Source organism: Odontesthes bonariensis, chromosome 20 (genome assembly GCF_027942865.1).
Source record: "Odontesthes bonariensis isolate fOdoBon6 chromosome 20, fOdoBon6.hap1, whole genome shotgun sequence".
Classification (NCBI taxonomy): Eukaryota; Metazoa; Chordata; class Actinopteri; order Atheriniformes; family Atherinopsidae; genus Odontesthes; species Odontesthes bonariensis.
Window position 1 is genome coordinate 27,383,546 of NC_134525.1, and position 27,504 is coordinate 27,411,049.

Genomic DNA, 27,504 nt, shown 5'->3' on the forward strand with positions numbered 1-27,504 from the left:
TGAAGTGATAAAAAAGGATAATGGTCAGGTGGTTGCTGGAAAAATGGCCAAGACATTCTCTCTTCGGAGGCAAGAAATCATATATCAGGCACCTGCAATCAGGGACTTCATGCAGCGCTGGCCTGCATTGTTTGATGCAACACAGGTAAACAAAAAAAAGTTTGTTAAAAGTTCTGTTACATTTATTCATTCACTCACTTACTCACTCAAGTCCACAAAAAAAATGATTCGGTCCTCATTAATACTATTGGTTATGCTGTAGCTAATTATGTGCTTCATGTTATGCTCCACAGATAAATGATGAGTTCAAAAGAATAACCATGGTAAACCTGGAAGCAACTTTCATGGCCAAACTGGACCAGTGCACCCAGAAACTAATGGATGTGGTTTCATCAAGAGGAGGAGCTTCAGGAGCAAGGATCAGGCAGATTAAGGACATGATTCTTGAGGTATGGTAATTATTTAGAGTTTGCCTCTTTTTGAAATGCACTCTTGTAGATTATAAACATTTGAATACTATATCCTGACACCATCCTTTTTTCATATAGCAAAACACAATTGAAATGCGGAGAGAAGTAGCCATCCGGTGCCTGGTTGTATACCTTGGAGAGAAAGAAGAGGATTTGTTCAAAGAGTTTGGGGTAAGTAATGAAATAGAGATAAATCCTTATTGAGCATAGTGTAAACGCAGAGGTAGAAGGTTGCTCCTGCGCTACACATTGCCAGTTAAATTTTTTTTAAAGGGAAATTCTGGCATAATCTTAACCCAGGGTCAAACACACTGGGCTGGGACACTATTTGTACTATAGAACTAGTAATACTGAAGGATGGTGCTGTTGTTAGCATTTGGCTATCAGTGGCTTATTTGATCTCTGACTCACAGTCTGTGAGACCCTAGGTTAAAATTCAGCTGGAATTTCCCTTTAAGTAAAATTTATGTCATACCACATCAGCATTGTAAATGACTGTTAGTAGCGATGAAAAAGATTGACACATGACTGTTTACTGGTTCAGTTATGTTATGCTACCTGAAAAGCATCAAGAAAAATATCAAGATGTACAACTGAAGGTCAATTGTAAAACATGGAAGACAATAATTCCTTTTTTTTTTTTGCTTTACAAGGACAATGAAGAGTTCGAGACCAGCTTTGAGAGTCACATGATGAAAATTGCCATCGTTGGAGACAGGTCTACCCCTGGATCAGATCACTGGATGACAACAATTGTCGTGGAAGGAACCAAATGTTTGGTTGCAAAGGATATTCCAAGGTCCTGTGCCTTGTTGATGGGCATAATTTATGCCCTCAACATCAGCTACTGCAAGAAACTTAAATACACTTTTGAAGTTTTTCAAAAGTTGTTCCTTGGCCTGGATGGGCTGACATGCAGTGCTAAAGTCATGGGTCTGAAAAACACTATTTTCTAAAAATCTCAGATCCATCACTGTCACATGAAGCAACCAAAAAGTGAGAATGTTTCTGTCAGGTTAGTTAAAATTATGCTGTTCAATCCTGTTGTGACAGTGGACAAAGCAAAGGTCTTGTTTAAAGAAATATGTTCATATTGTAGACCAAAGAGGACATTTTTTTGTGTGTGTTTTTTAAATGAATGATGTGGGCTTACTTGTGACGATTATACTTGTGTTACTATGCAGCTTTTAGTCACTTGCTGTCAGTCTCTTGCCGTAACACTTGCAAAGTTCAGTTGGTTTCTACGTGGCTTTTGCTGTTACAGTATTTATCCATGGAGACAGTGACTTTGAGTTGGTCACACTTATTTAAATATACAAAATGCTTTTATCACTGAGGAGCAGTGGAAATTTTAGTTTGTTTTCTTATTTTGTTTTTTGCCATCTCAAGTTTTGTTCAAAATAATAAAATAAGTGAATTGCAAAAGCAGTAGTTGAACTGTCTTTCTTGAAAGCTACTACATTCGCAAAAGAAACTACAAAAAAGAAAAAAAAAATTGAAGAAAATCTAATTTGAGCAAAAGATTTTTTATATTGTTGCTACTTAAAAAGTTGTGTGCATTATTATTGTAATTAACTAGATAACAAATAAAAGTACTTTATAATAATATGGTAAAGCCAGTTGGAGTAACTTAATTTTTACGAGTTATCAACTTAAAAACTTGCCTTTAGGCTAACTGTTATTAAGTAAGCAGTACTTAATAGAATCTTTGACTGAAAAGGAAAAGCTAATTCGCCCAAAGTAATATAGTTTGTTGGTTCAATGTAATTTCAAATTAAGTTGTCACAACTAAGAAAGACTAATGGAAACTGTTGCGTTGATTTTTTTTGTTGAGTCTAAACATTTCTTTTTAGAGTGTAGTTTATTTGAGCATTACTGAGCACTTTAGAAATTTGTGTTGATAATCATCAACTCGATAATTATGCTTGATAATTATGCTCTGTCACCTCTTACTCCTGCAGATGGTTTGTGTCCATCTAAAGCCTGGTTTATAGTCGGTAACGCAAGACGCAAGAAGAAACGCAAGCCCTTGCGCGGTTGCAAGCCCCCCATTGCGAGCTTGCGTGTGTCACCTCAATTTTCTTAACTTCACGCAAGAAAAGACGCAAGCCTACTACTTGAAAACGACATACTCATCGATCAGACAGCATGCAGAGCGTTTACACACAGTGCACTTCACTCCTGCCCGAGCCGAAATCAGCCAGCCTGAAAAGCTGATTTCCCTTAAGCTATAAACTCTGTAAATATATAACTTTAGCAACATTTGAAACATTTTCAGGCGAGAAAGTAGTCGTTTAGACCCCCAAGGTGTTGAAAATCTGACAAAATACCGGCTATTTACAAGAAGAAGAAGCATGAATCACTCGAAGAGGTCCTGGCGGTGAATTTCCTTTCATCATAGTAGGCTTGTCATTGAAAAAACCCGCTACTCCACCTACTCTCCTGGCAGTGAATCGCCATGCAGCACACGCAAGCGCCGGCAAAGCTAAATGAAGTATAAACGTCTCGAGCCATTAACATACGCGCAAGAAGAAAGCGCAAGGGCAGTTAAAAGAAGTATAACTCAGCCTTAAGTTAAGTTAAGATATGGGGTGAGTCAAGATTATCATAAGATAGAAAGAAAAAAAACAACAATTCTTTAATAATTGTAGCGTTGGCACGTTATTAATTAATATTTACCTCGAAAATAGCAGGGACACCACCTACCTACAATTTTAATTTACGTTACAGTCAGGTAGGAAACTGTTACAATCTTACGATCCTGGTATATTAAATTATTAATTAATTAATACTCAATCTCATTAATTAATTAATACTCAATCCCATTAATTCATTAATAATCAGTCTCATTCTGATTCGTAGTTCTGTTTGAAGTGATAGTCGGCTTTAGTAACTGTCCGTGACGCTCTTAAATGGAGTAATACAAACATTTATTCAACATTGCACAGGTATATAGGTGTATAAACAATTGATAAAGAGACAGAAATTAGAATTATTGGTGACACTCAAAAGGGCATATAAGGGAAGAAAGAAGCAGGCCACTAACAGGGTTACCTATCAAAAATGTGACTAAATCTGGTTCGTAACACGGATATTGTGCCAACGGTCTTCTGCCCGCGGAGGTCTGTTCATTCGTCGCTTTCAGAGAAAGTTTTCATTTTATCCACGGCTTCGAAAGATCTCAAACCAGCACCTTACTTTGTCGTTGTAGCGTAAGGGATCCCGTGGTTCTTTCCTTCTGATGAGTTGGTGTCGAAGCGGTGTTCCCGTGGTAACCAGCGGGATGACGTAGAATCGACTTCTTCTTTATTCTTCGTCCTTGGATGAAAAGTGGCGGCTTGGCTGGGCTGTATGAGTTGGCACACCCTCGCGTGTATTGGACCAGACTTTTATACAAAAGAAAGGGGAAGTCTAAAAAAAAATGGTAATTAATAGTTACAGAGAAAGAGGACAAAAGAGTTGCGTGAGGGATAACAGAGAAAAATGATGAGAGAGTTTGATGAGAGGCTGAGAGGGGCTGAGAGAGGGCGATTTCATGCGCGCCTCTCTTTTTAAGCTGGAGATCACATGTCGGCTTTCGTCCAATCAGAGTTCAGCTTGCTTTTGACCCAAAGAAAAAAAGAGGGGGGTTGACCAAGCTGAACTCATGAGACAAAAAGGGGAGAATTCCTGCTTCTTTCTTATACCGTATTTAACTCATATGACATTGATTTTAGATAATATAATGTTTCTAACAGACAATAATGTTGCATACGAGCAGGCATAAACACACATATGAGCATGGAACAGTTATCAGCATACAATACTTCATATTATCATGATAGAAATAGTATGACAACTTTTGGTTACTGTTAATTAGAATGATCTGCAGCTGTTTGGACTCAATGCCTGTGGAATTAAACACTATTAGGTTATGCATTGCACATAATGAGAACATTAAACATCCATAGGTGAAATTGTCCATGTCCATCAGATTGACATAGTGAAAAGTGTCCGTTATCCATGTTCTTTGGGGGGCGCTGTGGCTCCACGAAAGGGATTCTATTAAATCCAATATCCCATAACTCGGTAAATACTTCATGTAAAAGAATGGCGAATGTTTCAAAATGATCTGTAGATTTATGCAGTTTCGATTTCAACAGTTTATGTCAAGAAAAGTGACGATTAGGGTTGATTCTATTCTTCTAAAGAAAAGTGGAGATTTGAACATTCCTTGTAGCAGACCAGGAAAGAAAAGCAAGCCTGGTTTGTTTCTCTGTCAGAGGGTGTCACTTTGCATAATTTATTATGCGTGGCTGACGTTGGAGGAGAGAATCTCACAAAGGAACTCCAGTAGGTTAGAATTCACATCTGGGTCCTTATCTCCTTTGGGTAATCCGTTGAAAGGGTCATAAACAGCGGAATGTTTTCGATGTCAAGACATTTAAAAAAAGGGGGGAAGGTTTAATGTAAACATCTCCGTTCTCTGTCTTTCCTTAGAGCACGCTACATAATGAAAACAAAATGTTGCTAATTTGTGACTAATTATACATTTTTCTTGTTTATATGTCAGTTAATTAGGCATTGCTTGAACAGCAGTCCTTGGGAGGTACTTTAATGTTTCAGGGTAGCAAAGAAGACATGGAAGCCAAATTTGAGAGGGAGCTAAAAGGAGTGAGTACAGTTGTATCGCTGACAAGCTACTGCATTCTGTAAGTGCTGCTGCACTTGTGTACATGTGTGCATGATGTTGTCATTCAAGTTCTGTTGCCCTGTGATAAGTGCCCCACATACACAAAGTTGTAGCTTTGATATAATTAAGGCAGAAGATGCAAAGTTCAACATCCCTTCAATTCTATAAAGACAGTGGTGATGTGATTGTTGTACCTACTATACAGCAGAATATCAAATCAGTTAGGGGTGAGGTGGATGTGAATATGTGGGTGGGGCTAAGCACAGGGTCTCCTCTCACGGGCCAGGTAAGGTTGACATTCATTAGAAAAGTAACAAAAAAGGCCAAAGATAACATTAAAGGCCCTACAAAACTCCAGAGAGCGTTTGCCTATAGGAAATCTACAAGCTGTACACACCACAAAGTTGTGTTTTATGGAAGTGTGGCCAGAAATGAGAAAGAACATTTTGGATTCAACAAAATGTATCTGGGACCCAAATTCTGAAAATTATATTAAATAAAAAAATACTTTGTTTGTGTTGAAATACTATTCAACACAAACAAAAATTGTGGCGTTGCAGTATGTATCTTTTTATTATCATAAATAGTGTTGAAATGACTTAAAATGACCAAGAGCTGGGTTGAAGCCTGACTTCTGCTCTTCATCCTTCTTGATACTTATCATAGAGATCCGGTTTATAGTATTGTGATCAATCTGGCTATTTATTCTGCATTTTCTCCCATCAACCTAGTTTACATAGGGATGACCCAGGAACAGGGAGTTGTTGGGTGAGTAATAATAAAAATTTGGTCTTCTGATGTGATTTCCAAACAGAATAAGAGTGACTGAAGATGTTATGTGATCAACTCGGGCAAGTAAACGACCACTTAAAGTGTTAGTATTACTAGGTGTTTCAAAAACAGGGGAGGGAATGCCTGCTTGTGTAGTAATATCCACCTTTCCACATTACAGGCATTCCCAAGCTTGAATCCTTCTTAGGAAATCAACAGGAACTCCAATTGGCTTGAATTGGACTATACTATTTGAGTGCCTCGAGATGACATTTGTTGTAATTTGGCACTATATAAATAAACGGAATTGGCTTGAATTGAACAGGAGTGAGGTGGTCTCTTCTTAGCTGCATGAGCTCCTCCTCTGAGGCTGTAATAGGGGCGAGGCATTAAAGTTCTGGCTTTGGGTATAAGTAAAATTGGCAAACTGCTCTTTGTCTTTCTTTCTACACCTCTCTGATAGTCTATTATCTATCTTAATATCCAATGAAATCAGACTGTCTTGTGACTGCAGTTTTTCCTCGGGGGCTACTTCATCTTTAATCGGTTTAATCCCATCTGCAACAACTGTGGCCGGTCATTTTTTCTAACTTCTGGAGCATGACTGGCTAACGTGTTACTGTAATCCGATTACTTTTTCAAGTAACCAGTAAAGTAAGGAATTACAATTGCAAAAACAGTATTTAGATTACTGTTACTTTCCCGCAAGCAGGTTGTGTAACTAAACCGTGATTTTGTTTGTGAGAGTGTCTCGTGACAATCACAGTGCGACGTCAGAGCGTGTGTAGATGAACGAGATAACATGGAGCGCGAGAGAGAGCAGGACCATGCAGCGTTTAATGCTTGGAAGTACCGCGATACTTTGATTTTTACTTTCGGTAAAAAGTGACATTTCGGTAAACAGCGGACATTAGCGTCCGCTGTTATCTATCTTATTTTTATCTACTGCGAAAAATTCCACCTCAAATCTGAGCAAGCACTTAGCAAGCCGGCACAGGAATGTGAAACTCATTGAGAAACCACCGGATCCTCCCACTGACATGACCGTTGGGGCTACCACATCCAATTCCACCGGGCAAAGCTCTGACTAAACAGGTGAAAATAGATTTAAGAGCGGCAGGACTTAGTGCTGCAGAACTGAAGAAGCTAGTCGCTGGCTACAGAGTCAAGGACATATTGCCCATTTCCACTGTAGACTGAATCATCAGAAATAATAGAGTTGGGCTGAAAGGTCTATTGCTTATAGTGTACTCAGGTTATGCATCATGTTTTTGAAAAGTAACTCAGTGAATTAGTAAGTAAAGTAACTACATACTTTTGAAAATAAGTAATCAGTAAAGTAACTGGATTACTTTCTTGGAGAAGTAACTAATTACTAATTCCAAGTAACTTGACCAACACTGTTCTGGAGGCTCTAAAAGTGTTGTTTTGGCTTTGGGCTGTTAATACAAGTTTTAAATAAAAGAACAGGTTGTCTCCTCCAAATTGGGTCAATATAATGTCAATACTGTGAATAGTCACATGACCAGGTCTCTTTGGTTCTTGCCTGCGAGTCTGGAAGAAGATGTCTGGCTCAAACTTGTACAAGAGGAAGTAAAATACCTTTAATTACTAGATATAACTTAAATATTTTGTAAATATATTTTTTAAATAGTCTACCATTGTCAGGGATGTCACATGTGATCCAGTGGTTGTCGATAGCACATTCCAGGATTTTTATAAATCCCTGTAAAGCGCAGAGAAAGCCAACGCCGCCATCGCTTCATACGTCAACAATATTCCCTTACCCAACTTTGGAGAAGAGGATTGCTCCAGCCCAGATGCAAAAGTTAAGAATGATCTGACAAAATGTGCCTCCCTACTAACTTCTCTGCTTGGGAGGAATAATACTTTAAAAATGAGTCTTTCTCGGTTAAACTAGGTTTTTCATATCTCTCACTAGATGTGGAACAGCAAACAAGTTAAGTTCTCTATAACTACAAAGCCGAATGGTCCGAGTCTTGTCTCTGCCCAATCTACAATTTTATTGTTGGTCAGCGAGACTTAAAATGATGCCAAATTGGTTTATAAACAGGAAAGATTCCTTCTGGTTGGGTCTTGAATCCCTAACTTGTAATCCTATAAGACTTATATTATCTCCCTACCTAATAACATAGAGCAGTTAAACATCAAATCTCAAGAACAAAACAATTGTTTATAACACACTACTGCTCTGGAGAGACATGAAGAGATACCTAACTATTTCCACTCTCATCTCTATCCAGTCTCCCCTGGTTCTGATCCCCAATTTACCAGCACAGATTAGGAGTATTGGTTTAATGAAGTGGACACTTAAGGACCTGTCAGAATTAACGGAACTGTTGGTCTCCAACTCTGTTAAGTCATTTGAACTAATAAGGGCTGATTTTAATATTCCCCATAAAGATTTTTATAGGGTCACTTTATAGAGTCTCTCAAGGACACGCAGGATCTGCATGAAACTGTCAGAGATGAAAAATACTATATAGTTTTGGCCAAATCTCCCAAATAACTGATTACCAAGTTTCATGCTTCATTACTTTATTCGGATTTTTCTGGCATGACTCTCCGAAGCTGTTGTGGGAGGGTGATCTGGAGGTGACGTTTCGTCCTGTACACTGGGGAAAAGATTTTTAACAGGGTTTTCTCTAAATGTACTTCTATACATGAACAAAACAATTTTTTTCACTGGACATATTAATTTTTCAATTCAATTCAATTCATTTTTATTTATATAGCGCCAAATACAACAAATGTCATCTCAAGGCACTTAGATAGTAAGTCCAATTCAAGCCAATTGGAATTCAATTAATTAATAATAATCATAATTCATAAAATAATCCAATTTCGTTCATATAGAGCCAATTCAAAAACAATTTCCTAGCTAAGAAAACCAACAGATTGCACTGAAAACTTTTTGTTTTTCGGTCCAATCTCCCGGCCTGAGCGTGCCTGAGGCGACTGTGGAGAGAAACGACTCCCTTTTAACAGGAAGAAACCTCTGGCAGAACCAGACTCAGGAAGGGTGGCCATCCGCCTCGACCAGCTGGGGTTTGAGAAGACAGAAAGGGGGGGAGGGCCGCAGTGGCGGCGGCACTGTAACACCATTCAAAGGATATCTGTTGGAACAGGGAAACACGAGTTAATGAGTTAATTTAATATTACACACCTGTTCACCTCCAGAGAACATACCCTGACAGCTCCAATCTTTGTTATACATGTAAAATACACAAAGGTACATTTATGCACTTGTTTGGTCATGTGACTGCATCCAGACTTTCTGGAATGGTAATTCAAGAGGTCACTGGTAAACATTTTTTTACCGACTTCTTCTTTCTGTCTTTTAACCATACTCCAGACATTTTTGTGACACAGATACCAAATCTCTGAAGTTTTATTAATAATTTTATTGTTGGCTAAAATAAAATAAAAATGGATCTTGCTACGGGGGTCAACTTCACAGGTTGCTACAGTCGACATGCAGATATGGCCGCTATCAGCTCTTATTCCATCTGAGAAGCTCACTCATGATCTTAATCCCAAATTGCATTTGCAAATGCAATTGCATTTTTGGGAAAATCTAGGAACCATTGCACTCCTTCCTACAGAAACTCTGATTCATCACATAGCCCTGGAAGATGAGGGCTGACTGCCTTTTCATACATTTCACATGTGCTACTAATTTACCTTTTTCCTTTAGTATTCTTGTTTATTTTATGTATCGAAATGTTTATTTATTTTCTTCTTTTTTTCCCTTTTTTTAACTTAAATTTGAAACATTGCAGCGCTCACTGTTAGCTCACTAAATGGTAAAAGCTAAAAGCTATACACTACTTTTGAATTCATTTTTAGATTTTGCGTACAAATGCAATTAATCGTGATTAATCAGGGAAATCGTGTGATTAAAAATCACATGATTAGATTAAAAAATTTAATCGTTGCCCAGTCCTATCATCAATGCTACTGAGCTTTTCCAATAGCAACTAAATCTTTCTAAAACGTCACATACTTATAGGGAGAGTACAGGAAGAGTATGGAGTTCAGTCACCTGGTTCTGCAAACTACTAGTGTTAATTCATTTACCATAACTGCATTATCCTATTTGGGGTTGCAGGGGAGCTGAAGCCAATCCAAGCTATTATTGAGCTAGAGACAGGCCACACCCAGAACAGATTTTCCATACATCACATGGCCAACACAGAGACAAACTGCCATGCATGCCCACACTTACCCTGTGGTCAATTTAGAATAGCCAAACGGCCTAACTTGGTGCTGTGGGAGGAAGTTGAAGTACCCAAAGAGTGCCCATACATGCACAAGGGAGAACAGGCAAACTCCACACAAATAGGCCTCAGCTAACATTTGAACCAGGGACCTTTTTGCAATTAAGCAACAGTGCTTATCGCCACAACGCCTTCTGGCATTATAGTTGCAAAAGCAATTCTAATTTAACATTTATACAAACAGCTGCTCCCATAATGACTTGAAAGCTTCAAGTTAGCAGCAAATTGTTTCAGAGTTCTACATGATGTAAACGTAATTCTGCCAAATAGCTTTTTAAAGGAATACCTTCTCATATCATTAAAACTACATCTGAAGATTTTTTTTTTTTTTTTAATGTTTGCTGAAAAAAGGGTAAGCCATAGCAGTTCACTATGGTTTTTGGTCATTATAATTAGTTGATGTTACTTGTTTATATCTTCTCTACTCAGACTAGTACTTTGCCAGCAAAATCATTTTTTGATATCTCATTTGACACTGTGCAAAAATATAACACACTTAAAGTAACACCCTTTCGTCAAACTTAATTAGTTAATTGGATGTGACAGGTGAACTCTAGTTGACCCCTGGTCACGAGGTGAACTCTAGTGACCCCAGGTCATGAGGTGTGGGGGGAGGGGCTATAGGGGGGAGGGGGAGGAGGGGTTAGGGGGAGTGGTGTTAGGGGAGGAGTTATGGGAAGGAGTTTAGGTAGGGAGTGGTTAAGGGATGGATCTAAATATTTATTGAGTGTAAAATGAAAGATTGTTTAATGACAAAATAGGGAAAGTTTAAGTTTTAGGAGCAAAGCTGACAACATTTTGAAGTATCGTCGGGACTAGGAATGACGGAAAAATAGCTGTTTGGCGGCTTTGCAGATCCCTGTATGGGTGAAAATAGTATAAAGTAATTAGGTAAGTCTAAATATTTATTGAGTGTATAAATGAAAGAGTGTTTAATGACGGAATAGGGAAAGTTTAAGTTTTAGGAGCAAAGCTGACAACAATTTGAAGTATCCTATGAGTCGGCACTAAGAGTGTGGAAAAAATAGCTGTTTGGCGGCTTTGCAGATCCCTGTATGGGTGTAAAATAGGATAAAGTAATTAGGTCATGTATAGCCCGTGACTTTGAGGACCAATGAGATGATAGATGGATGGATGGGTTTAAGATCAATAGTTGATTGAAAACGCCAGGGCAAGTATAATAAAAGTTAGTTATTTTCAGAATAGAAAGAAAAAAAAAAAATGACCCTAGGTTAATAAGGATATCCTGTGAGTATGACGAGGTTGAGGGCTAAGTACCACTCTCTGCTAATCAACTTGGGTTTAAGAAAAATAGTTAATTGATAACGTCGCCGATCCTCACCCCTTTAGGGCTAATATAATACAAGTTGGTTATTTTCAGAATAGAAAGAAAAAAAATGCACCAATGAGACAGAAAATTCTTGAAAATGTTCTTTCCACTGAAGAGAAATAAATCTTTTAGAAGCACAGTAGCATAGTACGAGTTGCAATGGATACATCAGATCATATTGAATATAGCTAATTAGATGTTTAGTAAGTTACAAGGATGAGTAACATGGTTCCTGAAAATGTTCTTTCCACTGAAGAGAAATAAATATTTTAGAATCAAAGTAGCAAAGTACGAGGGTCAACGCATAGATGGACACGCGCATGCCATTAACATAGATTGTTTCTTTCTCCCCCTCCTAAGATTAGCTACACATGATTCATACTTGATGGCCATGTGATAAAACAATGGAGCATTCTCATGACCCTGTTCACAGCCTCCCTGTATGAATCGATCCCCAGTTAGTTGATTAGAGGAGAGTGGTGCATTTTTTTTTTCTTTCTATTCTGAAAATAACCAACTTGTATTATATTAGCCCTAAAGGGGTGAGGATCGGCGACGTTATCAATTAACTATTTTTCTTAAACCCAAGTTGATTAGCAGAGAGTGGTACTTAGCCCTCACCCTCGTCATACTCACAGGATATCCTTATTAACCTAGGGTCATTTTTTTTTTTTCTTTCTATTCTGAAAATAACTAACTTTTATTATACTTGCCCTGGCGTTTTCAATCAACTATTGATCTTAAACCCATCCATCCATCTATCATCTCATTGGTCCTCAAAGTCACGGGCTATACATGACCTAATTACTTTATCCTATTTTACACCCATACAGGGATCTGCAAAGCCGCCAAACAGCTATTTTTTCCACACTCTTAGTGCCGACTCATAGGATACTTCAAATTGTTGTCAGCATTGCTCCTAAAACTTAAACTTTCCCTATTCCGTCATTAAACACTCTTTCATTTATACACTCAATAAATATTTAGACTTACCTAATTACTTTATACTATTTTCACCCATACAGGGATCTGCAAAGCCGCCAAACAGCTATTTTTCCGTCATTCCTAGTCCCGACGATACTTCAAAATGTTGTCAGCTTTGCTCCTAAAACTTAAACTTTCCCTATTTTGTCATTAAACAATCTTTCATTTTACACTCAATAAATATTTAGATCCATCCCTTAACCACTCCCTACCTAAACTCCTTCCCATAACTCCTCCCCTAACACCACTCCCCCTAACCCCTCCTCCCCCTCCCCCCTATAGCCCCTGCCCCCACACCTCATGACCTGGGGTCACTAGAGTTCACCTCGTGACCAGGGGTCAACTAGAGTTCACCTGTCACATCCAATTAACTAATTAAGTTTGACGAAAGGGTGTTACTTTAAGTGTGTTATGGGCTATAGTTGTTGCTCTGTAACCAGACCCTGCTGTAGTATGTCCCTAAACAAAGGGAGTGATCCATACTTTAATAATGTTCAATTTTTTATAAAATACTTTTGTCCAGTCAAAAACTGTGTCTAGGTTGTGGATCACAATCTACAGACTCAATAGATTCCAGTTAGCAGATGCCTAAACTGTGAACATTGAAAAGCTAGTCTTAAAATGTTACACTTATAGGTTTTCCTTAAGGACCCTTTTTGATTATGACAGCATGTCACTGAGTCACCGAGCCAGTAGATTTCACTTAAGACTCGTCATTAGCCATCAAATGAGTCGGGCTTTCCTGATATAGTATTTGCACTTGTGACTAAACTGCTCTGTTTTGAACTAATCTGTAAAGGTGATATTTCTTCTCATGCTTTCAGTTCTAAAATATAGTTCGGTGAACTTCAAGTGGGCTGTCATACTGTGATTGCATTTCACTTGGACTGGCTGTCATCTAGATACTCTACCATAAATACCTGATGGATTGAGTTGTGCTGAAATGGTTGTCCTCTCAGCATGTGTCCCAATTTTTGCTGAAAATTTCAGTTCATGATCATTTCTGAAACCAATTACCCACTCACTTGGTACATGAGTTAGAATAGACGGTCAACTTTATAGAGAACTTCTTACATCTAAAAATGACTGAGACCATTGTGCTCAGAGCTTTAGAAATGGTTTTATACTCTTGCGCTGATCTATATCAGAATCTTCTTGAGGTAATTCCTGAGAGAGTTATTTGGACTTCATGGTTTGTTTTTTGTCCTGTCATACTAAATTGAGAGATCCTAGATTCACAAGTGTGTCCATTTGAATTATGTCCGAAAAAAAGACCAATTGGTGTGAAGATTCAGAATACTTTTGCAAAGATGTCTAAAAATATCCTGAGACAACTGACAACTGAGAATGAGGAAAATTAAACACTTAGAAATAAATTGAAAAAACTCCCCTACGAAGAGAATTACAGCTACAACTGAGACCTTAATGGGAGGCACACTATAATAAGCCGTAATAAGGCGACTCTTTTCTTTTCCTCAGTAATGTCTCTTTTTGTTCTCAAATTATTCCCCCTTTTTCTCTTTTCCTACCTCTCTCAAACACAGCTCCATGGTGGGAATCTGGAGAACAATTCTGATGACATGCAACAATGTATCCCCTCAGAGGCTAAGTAACATGTAATTATAGTAGTTGTATGAATGTTAATGTGCTTCATGTAAAAACTAATAAAGCAACTAAAATTTGTGAAAAAAAGTAATGAATTTTAACAAAGGTTTTTCAGATACCTGCTTGATGACAATAATAATGAAAGAATCCATAAAAACATTTTAAAAAGTGATGTGGGAATTGGGTCTAAAAGGCAGGTTGTTGGTTTTACTTGGGAGCAAACTCTACCAAGCATCTCCAGGGCAAAACTGTCCAGTATTTCCTCAGGTAGAAACAAGTTTTCTAATGTACTGTATTGAAAACAGGATTTTGATAAGATGAAATAGAGGATCTTTTTAAAATCAATTTTACCCCCGAAGTGGTCTGCAAAGTCTTCACAGAGGGAGTCTGAAGGAGAGTTTTGATATCTGTTAAAATTATTGTCTTATGTGTGTAAATTTCAGACAGCATTTCTGAGTATTCTTATTGATTTTCCTTTAACTAGTGGCTTAAAAACTAGTGTCAATTAATATACTTTGAAAAATAGCAATCGTCAGTTTTTCTCTAAAGAATGTTCAGGTCAGATTTAGCTTAATACATATTTTTATTTTTACTTTTTATTTCATTTCTTAGAATGACTAAAGGTGTTTGTGTTTACAGACTCGATGTGACTTCTGTAATGAAAGTGAAAATATTTTACAGAGACTAAGATGGACAAAAAGCATGATAGTAAGTTCTCAATTAAGTGCCCCAATCAACATCGTAGAAATGTTCCACAAACTTTCATAAAGTACAGGATTTGCTGTGATTGTTTAGTTTAAAGAAAATGTCTAAAGCCCTATTCGGACGAGACTAGTTCAATGGGGGGACGTATGGTAATGTTGGTTAACCAGACGACGCCAGGGAGAAGAAATGACCAATTCGGACGGGACAAGAAATCCCTGTACTATTCATCTAACAATGGAGGAGTTGTTAGGTTACGCACAACCGTCACATCCTGGATGCCATGCACGTCTTCATTTCACTTCCGTAAACCCCATCTGTAAACAGACATGGCGCCGACCATGCGTGCTTGCAAGCAGCGCTTCATCCAGAACCTCCATGTTTGCAAACAGACACACCTAATTGTTTCTCTCTTTAAAAGGATGTGACGACATATTCCGTACTTATTACCGAAGGTCGCATTCGCACGGGATTAGTATTACCTATGGTAGATACTCCGGACCGTTTCACAGGAGGTAGAATTCTCGGCAAAGTTTACCGACATACTCCGCTATCTTTACTGACATGGCGCGTTCGGACGGGACTAGATTTCCCGGTTATTATTACTTTAACGCAGGTCCCCCCATTAAACTAGTCCCGTCCGAATAGGGCTTAAGTGACCATTTTTATCTTTCAAAAAAAATCTCTTAGATGAAAGACACATGCCTAGAAGACACAGAACTCTATGATAGCACATCAGTTAGTGGAGATGATGAAGAGAGAGTATGTTCCAGATTCCAACACGGACTCTGAGGACAGTGATGTCACTCATTGGTGTCACTCCGAGAAAACACCTATATGTCTTAATTCTCTGCTAAACACTGGCTCAGATATCTCCATTGAAGGTGACACCACAACACTGGACTGGACATCAACAAGATACAATGTGTGGCGTGAGTGCATGACAAAAGACCGAATAGCGTGACTGTCACGCTCAATGCATGAGCCTAGTAGTTAGTGCTCACCAAAATAAAAATAGCAAGAGAATCTATGACAAGAGACAGCATTGTTTATATTGCAGAAAACCATATGCCAAAATGGCAAGACATCTGGAACATGCACACCAAAATAAGGTGGATGTGGCAAGAGCTTTCAGCCATCCAAAAGGGTCGAAAAAGAGGAAAAAAACTACTAAAATATATCCGGAACAAAGGCAACTATGCCCATAATGCCACTGTTATCGAGTCAGGAAAGGGAAAACTTGTCCCACGTAAACGGCCATCAAAAGAAGCACAAGGAAGTGATTTCATGCACTGTGCATATTGCCAAGGACTTTTCACATGAAATGTTCTATGGAGACAAAATTATAGGCTCAAGCCTGGCTGGACCAATCAACACAAAACCTGGCCAGAACCGTGTTCAGACTCTATGTGCATACACTGGGCCTCTGCCTTCACATATCGGCATGCAGCTGTGGGCAGTTATCAGTTCCATGAATCTGGATCCTGTCACTGAAATAATTAAGAATGACCATGCCATTATTGAATATGGGAAGCACTTGCTCAATAAATGTGGAATGACATAAAAATGTACGAACTGGGACGACTGCTGAACAATGCCAGGAAACATACCCCATTAAAAAATATGGAGGATTTCGTTAATCCTGGGAATTATCTGGAGATGGTCAAAGCTGTCAAAAGTACTAGCTATGAGAGCAGGACGAACACATTTGCCATTCCAAAACTGGCAACAAAACTTGGAAATGCTTTGGTAAAAGTCAGCAAGCTCTTGAAAGCTCAAAGACTAATTTCCAACAACCAACAGTTCCAAGAAAGTGTACAATGAGAAGTGGAATGCATTGGTTTCTGCAACATCACTAAGGAATATTGTTGAAGCAATGCCCTCTAATGCCCTTTACTGAAGATGTGCAAAGAATGCACCAGTTTCTTGGTGAAATGCTAAAAGAATCCACCATCACACTATCTGAAAGTCCCTCTACAAAAGCTTGGTTAGACCTGGTAAAGGTGTGTTTAACACAGACCATCCTCTTTAACAGATGCAGAGAAGGAGAGGTGGCAAGCATGCATCTGTATGCTTTTTTGTCAAGGGACACATCTGATCACCATGAGGATTTGGACTGGGCACTGTCAGAAGTCGAAATAAAGCTCTGCAGACATTTCTCCAGAATTATCACCAGAGGAAAGCGAGGCAGAGCAGTTCCAATTCTCCTGACCCCGAAAATGCTCCATGCTTTGGAACTCCTCGTTCAGCATAGAGAGGCCTGCGGGGTTCTTCAAGACAATATTTATGTGTTTGCAAGACCTGCAGCTCGCTCACATCTCCGTGGCTCCAACTGCATCTGTGACTTTCCCAAGGCACTGTCATCAACCAAACTGCGAAAGCATGCAGCAACTCTGTCAACAGTGCTGAACATGACTAACACGGACATGGATAAACTAGCAAACTTTTCTTGTCATGACTCTTTTGACATGAAGCTGTATGACATCCCATATTAGCAATACCTGGCACTGTTGAGCCAGGTATTCCTTTAACTCTCAGCAGTGATGATTTCATGAGCTTCTTTATTAATAAAATTGTTTCAATAAGAGAGAAGATTGATGGAGTCCTTCCCACTATTATCAGTGATGTATCATCAAGTACAGCAGCTTTAGAAGTATCTTTAGAACCTGATTTGTATTTAGACGGCCCAGTTGATCTCTCTGAACTAACGACAGCAATAGTCTCTTCTAAACCATCAACTTGTGTTTTAGACCCAATCCCAACCAGACTATTCAAGGAGGTTTTCCCATTAATTGACACTTCCATATTGGATTTGATCAATCTGTCTTTGTTGACAGGATATGTACCTCAGACTTTTAAGGTTGCTGTAATTAAACCTTTACTTAAAAAACCTACTCTTGATTCAGAGGTGTTGGCTCATTATAGACCTATATCCAATCTCCCTTTTATGTCTAAAGTTCTTGAAAAAATAGTTGCAGCTCAGCTTTGTGATCATTTACACAGAAATAATCTGTTTGAAGAGTTTCAGTCAGGATTTAGAGTGCATCATAGCACAGAAACAGCACTGGTGAAAGTTACCAATGATCTCCTCTTAGCCTGATAGCGGACTTGTGTCTGTGCTTGTCCTGTTGGATCTCAGTGCTGCATTTGATACGGTCGATCACAGTATCTTATTACAGAGACTTGAACATGTTATTGGGATTAAAGGAACTGCATTAGGCTGGTTTAAGTCATATTTATCTGATAGATTTCAGTTTGTTCTTGTAAATGAAGAATCTTCCTCACACACCAGAGTAAGTCATGGAGTTCCCCAGGGTTCTGTGCTTGGACCGATTCTTTTCACTTTATACATGCTTCCATTAGGTAACATTATTAGACAGCATGGCATAAATTTCCATTGCTATGCAGATAATACTCAGCTGTACTTATCTATAAAACCAGATGAACCCAATAGGTTGGTCAGACTACAAGCATGTCTTAAAGACATAAAGACCTGGATGACTCAGAACTGTCTGCTTCTAAATTCAGACAAAACTGAAGTCATTATCTTTGGACCTGAGCGTTTCAGGGAGAAATTGTCTAGCTATATAGTTACTCTAGATGGTATTTCCTTGGCTTCTAGTTCTACAGTGAGGAACCTTGGAGTTAGGGGTGGGCGATATGGAAAAAATTGTATCACGATTTTTTTGCATAAAATCACGATTTCGATTTTTTTATCACAATCTTCCATCCAAAAAAAAAAAAAAAAGACCAATTACAGTAGAGTTAAGTCGACATGCTGAACCACAGAAGAGCTAAGGAGTAAAATAAAGAATTTGGCAATCAACACATTGTAATTCAACTGTAACTCAATTCAAGATGAAAAATAATGACCTAATTAATGACATCTGACACAGTGAGAGTGAAGCAACCGGAAATAGAAAAACGAACCACTGATGATGACTTGACTCCACCTCATGATGCCATTTAGCAACAGATGAGCAACGCTGCATGTTCATTTACTGCAGCAACAGTCACGCACTGCCATCACCAGAAGGCCCAAAAGGAATACTTTTCAACTGTGTAATGTTTGTCACGGTCGCGGTGCATCCCTTTTCTCTTGCACCGTAGTTAGCTTACGAGCTAGCGGTTTCCTCATCCGACCCGAGAGTGCTGCTGCTGGCCGTGAGTTTCTCCCGTAGATCGCCTGCGATTCTCCACTCTTCCTCGCCAGTCACGATTTTATATCATCAGATCGCGCACCCCTACTTGGAGTTATTTTTGACCAGAATTTATCATTTGACTCGCATATAAAACAGGTTTCTAGGACTGCCTTCTTTCATCTTCGTAATATTGTTAAAATCAGGAACATCTTGTCTCAGAGGGATGCAGAAAAACTAGTCAATGCATTTTTTACTTCAAGATTGGACTACTGTAATTCTTTATTTATGGGCTGTCCCACATATTCTCTGAAAAGCCTTCAGTTGATCCAAAATACTGCAGCCAGAGTTTTGACGAGAACTAACAGGAGAGATCATATTTCTCCAGTTTTAGCTTCTCTTCATTGGCTCCCTGTTAAATTCAGGATAGAATTTAAGATTCTTCTCCTAACATATAAAGCTCTTAATGACCGAGCTCCATCATATCTTAAAGATCTCATTGTAAGATATTTTCCTAACAGAGCACTTCGTTCCCAAACTGCAGGTTTACTTGAGGTTCCCAGAGTTTCTAAAAGTAGAATGGGAGGCAGAGCCTTCAGTTATTCGGCCCCTCTATTGTGGAATAAGCTGCCAGTAAATGTCCGGGAAGCAGACACCCTTTCCACTTTTAAGACCAGGCTTAAAACTTTCCTTTTTGATAAAACTTATTGTTAGGGATGGCTCAGGGGATCCTGAAACATCCCATAATTAAGCTGCTATAGGCCTAGACTGCTGGGGGGCCTTATCTGCCACACCTTTCCTCACTTTACTCTCTTTATGTATATGTGACATTATTGTGGTCATTAACTCGTGTTTCCCTGTTCCAACAGATATCCTTTGAATGGTGTTACAGTGTTTTTTTCCCCCTCTTTTCTGTCTTCTCAATCCCAGCTGGTCGAGGCGGATGGCCACCCTTCCTGAGTCTGGTTCTGCCAGAGGTTTCTTCCTGTTAAAAGGGAGTCGTTTCTCTCCACAGTCGCCTCAGGCACGCTCAGGACGGGAGATTGGACCGAAAAAAAAAAAAAAAAGTTTCAGTGCAATCTGTTGGTTTCCTTAGCTAGGAAATTGTTTTTGAATTGGCTCTATATGAACGAATTGGATTATTTTATGAATAATTATGATTACAATTAATTGAATTCCAATTGGCTTGAATTGGACTTTATTATCTAAGTGCCTTGAGATGACATTTGTTGTATTTGGCGCGATATAAATAAAAATTAATTGAATTGAATTGAATTGAATTTATGAACATTGACTTACCCCCCGCTGCGTCCAGGCAAAAATAGCGCCAAGCAATGTGAGGTCTGACTTTTTCTAGATCGACGATTTTGTGATGCAAATGTATTACTCTTTTGAACTAATATTGTTTTGAGAAGCAAGACGCTTTATTTTTTTAGCCCCAGCCAACTAGCCGGACTACCTTCGTCAAAGCCAAAACTCGGCTGGAACTCGGCTCACAGGACGCAGCGGGGGGTAAGTCAATGTTCATAAATGATATTGCTAATATGGGATGTCATACAGCTTCATGTCAAAAGAGGCGAACTATCCCATTAAGGCTACCAGTATATGCAACATCTAACCAGCTGCTGACTGTCCACGTTGTTTGATTTATTGAGCTTCATGCAAGACCATTTTCATATTCTTATTCTAAATGTCTGACTGCTTACTATGAAATGTGGTCTTACAAAATCTCAGCCTGTAACATCGTATATGTTATATATATGGAATGATTTTTCACCGGCTTCATGAAAAACAAATGCACATGGCCAGGAGGAGGGTTAGCAAAACAGAGGAAAAGCGTCCAAACTTGCATAAAATTACCACATGTTCCACTCATTATTTATTTACCCACCCCAAAATATATTGTGTATGTATTTCATAGAACCAGCAGAAAAAAAACTGTTGCAGGTGCTGTGTGGGATGAAAACTGCTCAACAGGCAAGCAACACAAACAGCAGCGCATGAAGCATCTTCTGGAGTCAGTCCTGTGGCACATTCCTCCAAAGGTGATGTTTATTTTCTTTGTTATTATTGCAGTAATAGCAGTTGATGTAGAGATAGTAGATAAATGAAAAAAGACTTCTACCATCTTTCACCCCTCAGTCTGGTGGCCCCAAGTACTGATGTACTTTAACTGGGTACCAGTGGCGGCTGCTGACTTTTAAAACAGGGGAAGCCCATATTACGCGTTCAGGGTTGTAGTGGCTCGTGCCATCCCAAAGCAGAAGATAGCAAAGTTAAAAAGAATTAGTTATAACATAGCTGTGTCTAGTATGACAAGTATGCTCAGCAAATACATAGAGAGAAGGTATAGACTTTGAAAATTCACACAGCAAGGCCAAAATCAAGTATGATGGAATCTAAGGACTGTAAATGGCTGGATCAGAATCTGTGGAGCATTTTTCCCTGTCATAATGAATACTTAGAGTTTGATGGTGGTGGTAAGTATTCTTAAAAAAGGTAACATTTGTGAATGGGCAGCATGATTTCTGGAAAGAAACAACTAAAAGTATGAGTGAAACTCCGACAGCACTTTCACAGACAACCAGTCTCTTTCGTATCCGCTTTGGGAAGTTCCAGCGTGCTTCTCCCCGCTTAAAAATTCGGCTGCCACAACATCTCTCATGATGGACAAACACTAACTCCAATCATCACGACACAGCCCCTCATATTGCCACGCCCACGTCTAATCTACCCCCAGAGACGCCGAGCAGCCTCGGAAGTGATGAGTTTTTGTCGATTTAGCCAATGATGACCTAGAATTGTAGAAAAAAACTTGACTCTCCCGCCCCCTCCTGAAGCCGGGCAGCCCTCGGCTCGGAAGCCCGGCTGTTAGTGGCGGCTTCATAACATGATTTCCTCAGTGAACGGCGGCGATTTCAGAACAAATCACTTCATTAAGCTACAGGACAACATGTTGCAGTTATGAAAGTAAATGCAGTATTGGGCATATCTTGTGTTTTGTGAATAACTGTTTTATCGTCAATTTAACTTTGAAGATGTAGCAATTTCGCGAGAGAATGGGAGAGGCTGTCCGGCTTCCCGTCTTGTCTCTGAATAGCCGCGGCTGCTGGGTACAGTGCAGGACTTTTTCTTGTGCCAGTCTTTTTGGGGTGAAATTAGTAATTTTGCTTCAAGGCCGAGGTAAGTAGAGTAGACGAAAATTGCACTCAAGTAAAAGTACTCTTCCTTCAGAATTTACTCAAGTAAAAGTAAAAAGTAGTCATCCAAATAATTACTTGAGTAAGAGTAAAAAGTGTTGTTTGAAAAATACTCAAGTACTGAGTAAATTTTGAGTCACGTCTGATTTATTTGTTAACACAAGCATTCAATCAGACAGACAAAAACACTAAATAATCATCTTTAGGCAAATTAGAGTTCATCCAATTGATAAAATAAATGAAAATTAGTTAATTAATTACAAAATAGTTTAAATTAAAATAATCCAGGTAAATTCAAGTACTTCAATAAAAAATAAGAGACTTAGGAAATGTTTAAAACGAAATGTTTAAAACATATGTAACCCATATGTAACCTAAAAAACAAACATTTGCCTATCCATGGGAAAAAAAAAAACGAATTTAGGAAACTTACCGCTACATGTTTCCTCAAGTTAGATTTTGAGTTTCTGAATGCTGAAATGTCCGTTTGTTTTGGTTTACACAGAAGACACATAATGTAGCTGCAGTTTCGCACTTTTTGTAAGGTAAACATGCTTTCTGTATGAGGTCTCGTCTGTGTCTTAATTTCCGACCGTTGATTCTGTTATTTTTCATCTATTTCAATTTTGTTTACGTTTTATTGGTGAAACACATGTTAAAGCTTTTTGCAGAAATCTCTCTCTCTGTCAACATAAAACTAAAAAATAAAATAAAACAAAATGAGGCGTACGCAGGGGGAATAAAAATAACGATGCATAGAATAGCAAAGAGGTAAGAAGAAAAGTAACAAACTCATTGTAGCCTAATGTAGCGGAGTAAGAGTACAGTTTCTTCTTCACAAATCTACTCAAGTAAAAGTAAAAAGTACAGTGATTTAAAACTACACCTAGAAGTACAATCTTTTCAAAAACTTACTCAAGTAAATGTAACGGAGTAAATGTAACTCGTTACTACCCACCTCTGCTTCAAGGATAGGCAAAATGAAGTATCTAAATATTATTCCAAACACTGTTCCTTAGGCAATAGGGGTGTAAATCACCAGCTTTATCACGATACGATATTATGTCAATTTGTTGGGATGCTGATACGATGTTTCCCGATATCACAAAGTGTCACGATACGATTTCGATTCAGTTCACAAGCCTGCGAATGCGATATCATATGCCCATCTGGCTCAGATGTAGGTTTATGTCTGTAAACTAACGGACTGAGAGCTGAACACTGATCAAATCACTGAGGACAGCTGCCTGTTTCAGCTCTGTTCAGCCTCATAATTTCACTTGTAGTGTATGTACTGACGAAGGACTTAGAATTGTAGCTTCTCCCTTATTCAATTCAATTCAAATTCAAATTCAAAAATACTTTATTTATCCCAGAGGGAAATTAAATGTTGATGTAACTCAATTAAATCAAGGAGGTATTATAGATGCTGATGGCTGTGGGCAGGAAAGATTTCCTGTAGCGGTCCGTTTTGCATCCAAACTGAAGAAGCTGTTATACTATTATTAAAGGCCTACAGAAAGGTGATTTTTTTGCACAAAACTGAAATGGCAGATCAATTCCTTATATACCATGGAATTGTTTTATGATTTTAAAATAATTTTAGGTCCCTGGATAGTCCTGATTAGACCCAATAAACTATCACCACATTTGATTCGAATTTTGGCAAACCAACGACAGGTGCGTGACGTCACAAGTGCACTAAACAATAAACATGTCTGATACCAGTAGTTCCAGTAGCGAAGCCAGCAGTTTGCCAGACCTGGACAGCTTCTTCACGGCAAATTTCGAGCCTAACATTGTTGATGACAATGAAGAAGACAATGAAGAGCCTGAGGAAGAAACCGAGGAGGGATTGGGGCTAGAACCATACAGGTTCGAGCCAGCCATTGCCAGTGACAGTGGGTCGGAGTCCGAGTCCGAGAGCAGTGGGGACGATGATGGTGATGGTCGTCTTCAGAATGCCGATTGGTGAGCATACACTGTGTTTGGTCTAGGCCATGAGTCTGGACGATGTTGATGAGGCATAAATAATTTTATCGAGAGGGATTAGCACTGCACTGACAACCGAAGCCAACTGACACTGACAGCCAGTGTTCGAACTACGGGGGGACTCGGGGGATCCGAGACCCCCTGAAACTGACACCGAAAACATGATTTGGGAAATGTTGGGGGGTCTCTAAAATATTGGCAAAATGTGATTTCCCCTGATGAGTTATGATTGCAGACGCGATGCGTGTGTGGAGGTGTGGAGCCTGTGTGCGTAATTGGCATAAAGCTGTGCTGTCCGCCGCGTATGATTATAGGCTTCTCATGTGTTTTCGAGATCCGCGCTCTGAGTCAAGCGCAAGCAAGCAACGCCCTCCGAAAATCTCGGCATAGTTCGAACACTGCTGACAGCCTGTCAACACGCTTTTTACACAGTGCCGGAGTCAGTGAGTGCAGACCGGGATGCTGGGTCACAATTTTAATAGCTTCTTATCAGACTTACCAGTCTCTCCCTACCCTGGCCCAGTATACAGACAATATCTGCAGACAATATCCAATTTTTCACTCAAGTTTCATGCTTGATGGCAATTCAATCCTTTATCTGTTTATTATCACATTATTATCACAGATACGTTCAATGAGCTGAAACTTTTTCTCTTTCTCGGTTGCAGGTGTCAGTGTGGCAACTGTGCACCTATGCCGACGCGACAGGAATGTGTTTGCTGCAGGGAGATCGTCCAAGTGGCCGACACAATGGAGGCTGAGGGGGTGTACTCCTGTATCCGTGACCACCCAGGGTTCCGGTCGGGCTGTCTGGATATCTGGGTGCTGCGGATAGCCTATCTAGCGGATAGCCTATCTAGCAGAACATATGAGAGTTTATGACATTTCAGTAGTCTTAGCAGTGACTAGTGTAGTGGTATGGCAATTTATAAGAAAATGAATACAAGTATCTAATTAACATGCAGGTGTGTGTCATTACCAATGTCCCCTGTCACTTTACACAGAATGCAGATGTTCATTTCAAGAAAATATTTGTTAAAAAATTATAAAGTATCAACACAAATGTCACATTTGTCTTTTCAAATCTGGTTTATTAGTATGATAAACAATATGAAATGAGTTTGTTTGATTAAAAATCATTTCAGTAAAAATAGAAAAATAGAAAAAGCAAACAAAACTCTTGGCATAATAATAAGTAAATACATATCTTGGGAAAAGCGATGTGGAACATGGATAACAAGGATAACGGGAATCAGGTCAAGGCAGGTCAGGTATGATTGGCAAACATGACATACAACATAAAACTCATGACATGAGTCCATGGCGTGACAGGTCAGGACAGTGTAAGAGCTCGTGCTCCCTCTGAAGGAGTTGTGATGTAGAAAGTTGGACTTCCACTGTATCGCTCCTGTTGAAAAGACAAAAAGCATACACCATGAGTAGGTCAACCTACTTTGATCTCAAACAATAAATAAAAAAAATCAATCCCTGAGATTCTACTCAAAAATACAAATTCAATTGTCTCAGGCACTTTTTTCATGCAATAATAGTACTGATTAGTATTACTATCTAGTAGTTATTTGGTCATTCTGACCAGTGTTTCTGTTCTAGCGACATTATAGTTTTATTGTCCTGTATTTTCTCGTGTTCGTTTACAAGTAAGTTTTCTGTGTTCTTTCTTGCAGGCGTCATCGGTACACTGCTTATCGACAGGTGGTGCGTTTGTGCTGGGGATTCCTAGGGAAAGAAATCCGCGTCCCACTGCCTTCCTGTGCAGTCCTCAGAATTAGGCAAGAGTACCCTTCAGATGGCCCTTACCACGGGTTTGAGGATGTCGATGGGTGAACCAGCATCATCGGTACACTGCTTATCAGCAGCTGGTGCGTTTGTGCTTGAAACGGCTCCTGTGTGACTTGATGGCCTCTGCCTTGTCAGGTCTTTCCATGTTGGCAGCGAGAGTGGGAGGCTGCTGCAGAGGTGCTGGCCTCTCAGCCCTGGGCGTTTTGCACAGATCCATCACTTCATGCATCAGGTCATCAACGTAGTCTGCAACAGCCAGAGACTGTAATATTTAGCCCACATTGTGATATTTAGGCCACATGTATTCTATTTTATTACTGTGGTTTGTGATTGTTGTGTGTGTCTTTTTTTAGACTACTTTCACAAGGCAGCAGCTTTGCAAAAAAGGGTACCTTAGAAATGTAATTTATTTGTCTGTCTGTCTGTCTGTCTGTCTGTCTGTCTGTCTCTCTCTCTCTCTCGATGTTAGATACTTCTCTTCAACTTAGAAAATACAAGTTCCTGTCACCAGGACATCTTACTGTAGGTTGCAGCTTGCATGATCTTCTTGACCACATAGCCTCCATGCTTGTACTTTGGGAAACGTAAAGCATACCTTTCCTCTCCTGCTCTTGTCATGGCGGTCTTTCTTGTGGCATTCTCATTATAGTGCAGGCCTGCTAGAAAGGTCCTGTTGTGAAGAAAGTATATGTTATCTAATGTACTGCTAAGCTATAGTCATGATAATACACTGTGAATATATTTTATGTGTCTTTTTATTCCATATTGAAATAAAAATGTGTGCATACATGCATTCTAATATTGCATTTTGCATTTTGGCCACATTACTCAGGTGTAATACTAGTAGTTCCCAGACTGCGAAGATGGCACCAACCTGCACACCATGCTTGTAAATGTGTAGCAGTACAGTTTTGGGGCAAACTGGTTCACAAGACTGTGGAAGGCCTCGATCCTGAAGGTTTGGTGTACTCCAGACAGCTTGGTAATGTCCTTGCACAAAGACTTGTTTGTCACCACCTCCTCCAGTTTTGCTGCTGCTAAGGAACCTACACCCAACATATCAATAACGGTTCATAACATTACATTTTAATCTTTGTACCAGAGAAGTATTGGAAATATTTACTTGTACTAGAACTAGATAATGTACTAGAAGTTTCTACTAAAAATACCAAATATACAGTGTAAAAAATACAAAATACAAAAAATACAAAAAAACATTTATTAGAAAATGTGTCTAAATCTAAATAAGATAAATCAAGAGTTCATTACTGTGAGTGTGGTACAGTGCATCTGCTGCTTTAAATGGGGGAAGGAGTAAAACCAGTGTTAGTAGTGGAATACCTTTTTTGATCCACTTCTTTTTGCGGTCTTTGCCCCGCAGCCTGGGATGAGCACATGTGGGAAACTTTCCCCCATCGCTAGTATGAAGATTCTGGATGTGCCTCTCGACAGACTTCGGCTAGGCGTCCACTATTCCGGCACGTCAACGTAACTCGCCGGATTGGATGCCTAGTCTCGCCGTGTTGCTGCTGCAGTGG

General features: G+C 39.2%; 1 protein-coding gene across 1 annotated transcript; it reads left to right on the plus strand.

Annotated features, from left to right (window-relative positions):
- Positions 1 to 344: 344 nt before the first annotated feature.
- LOC142369994 (uncharacterized) lies at positions 345 to 26,011 on the plus strand. The gene is made up of 7 exons (XM_075452410.1): positions 345 to 449; positions 549 to 641; positions 1,124 to 1,345; positions 23,967 to 24,145; positions 24,835 to 24,941; positions 25,852 to 25,860; positions 25,944 to 26,011. Exons 1-7 carry the CDS (start codon positions 345 to 347, stop codon positions 26,009 to 26,011), a joined length of 783 nt encoding a protein of 260 aa, XP_075308525.1.
- Positions 26,012 to 27,504: the final 1,493 nt, after the last annotated feature.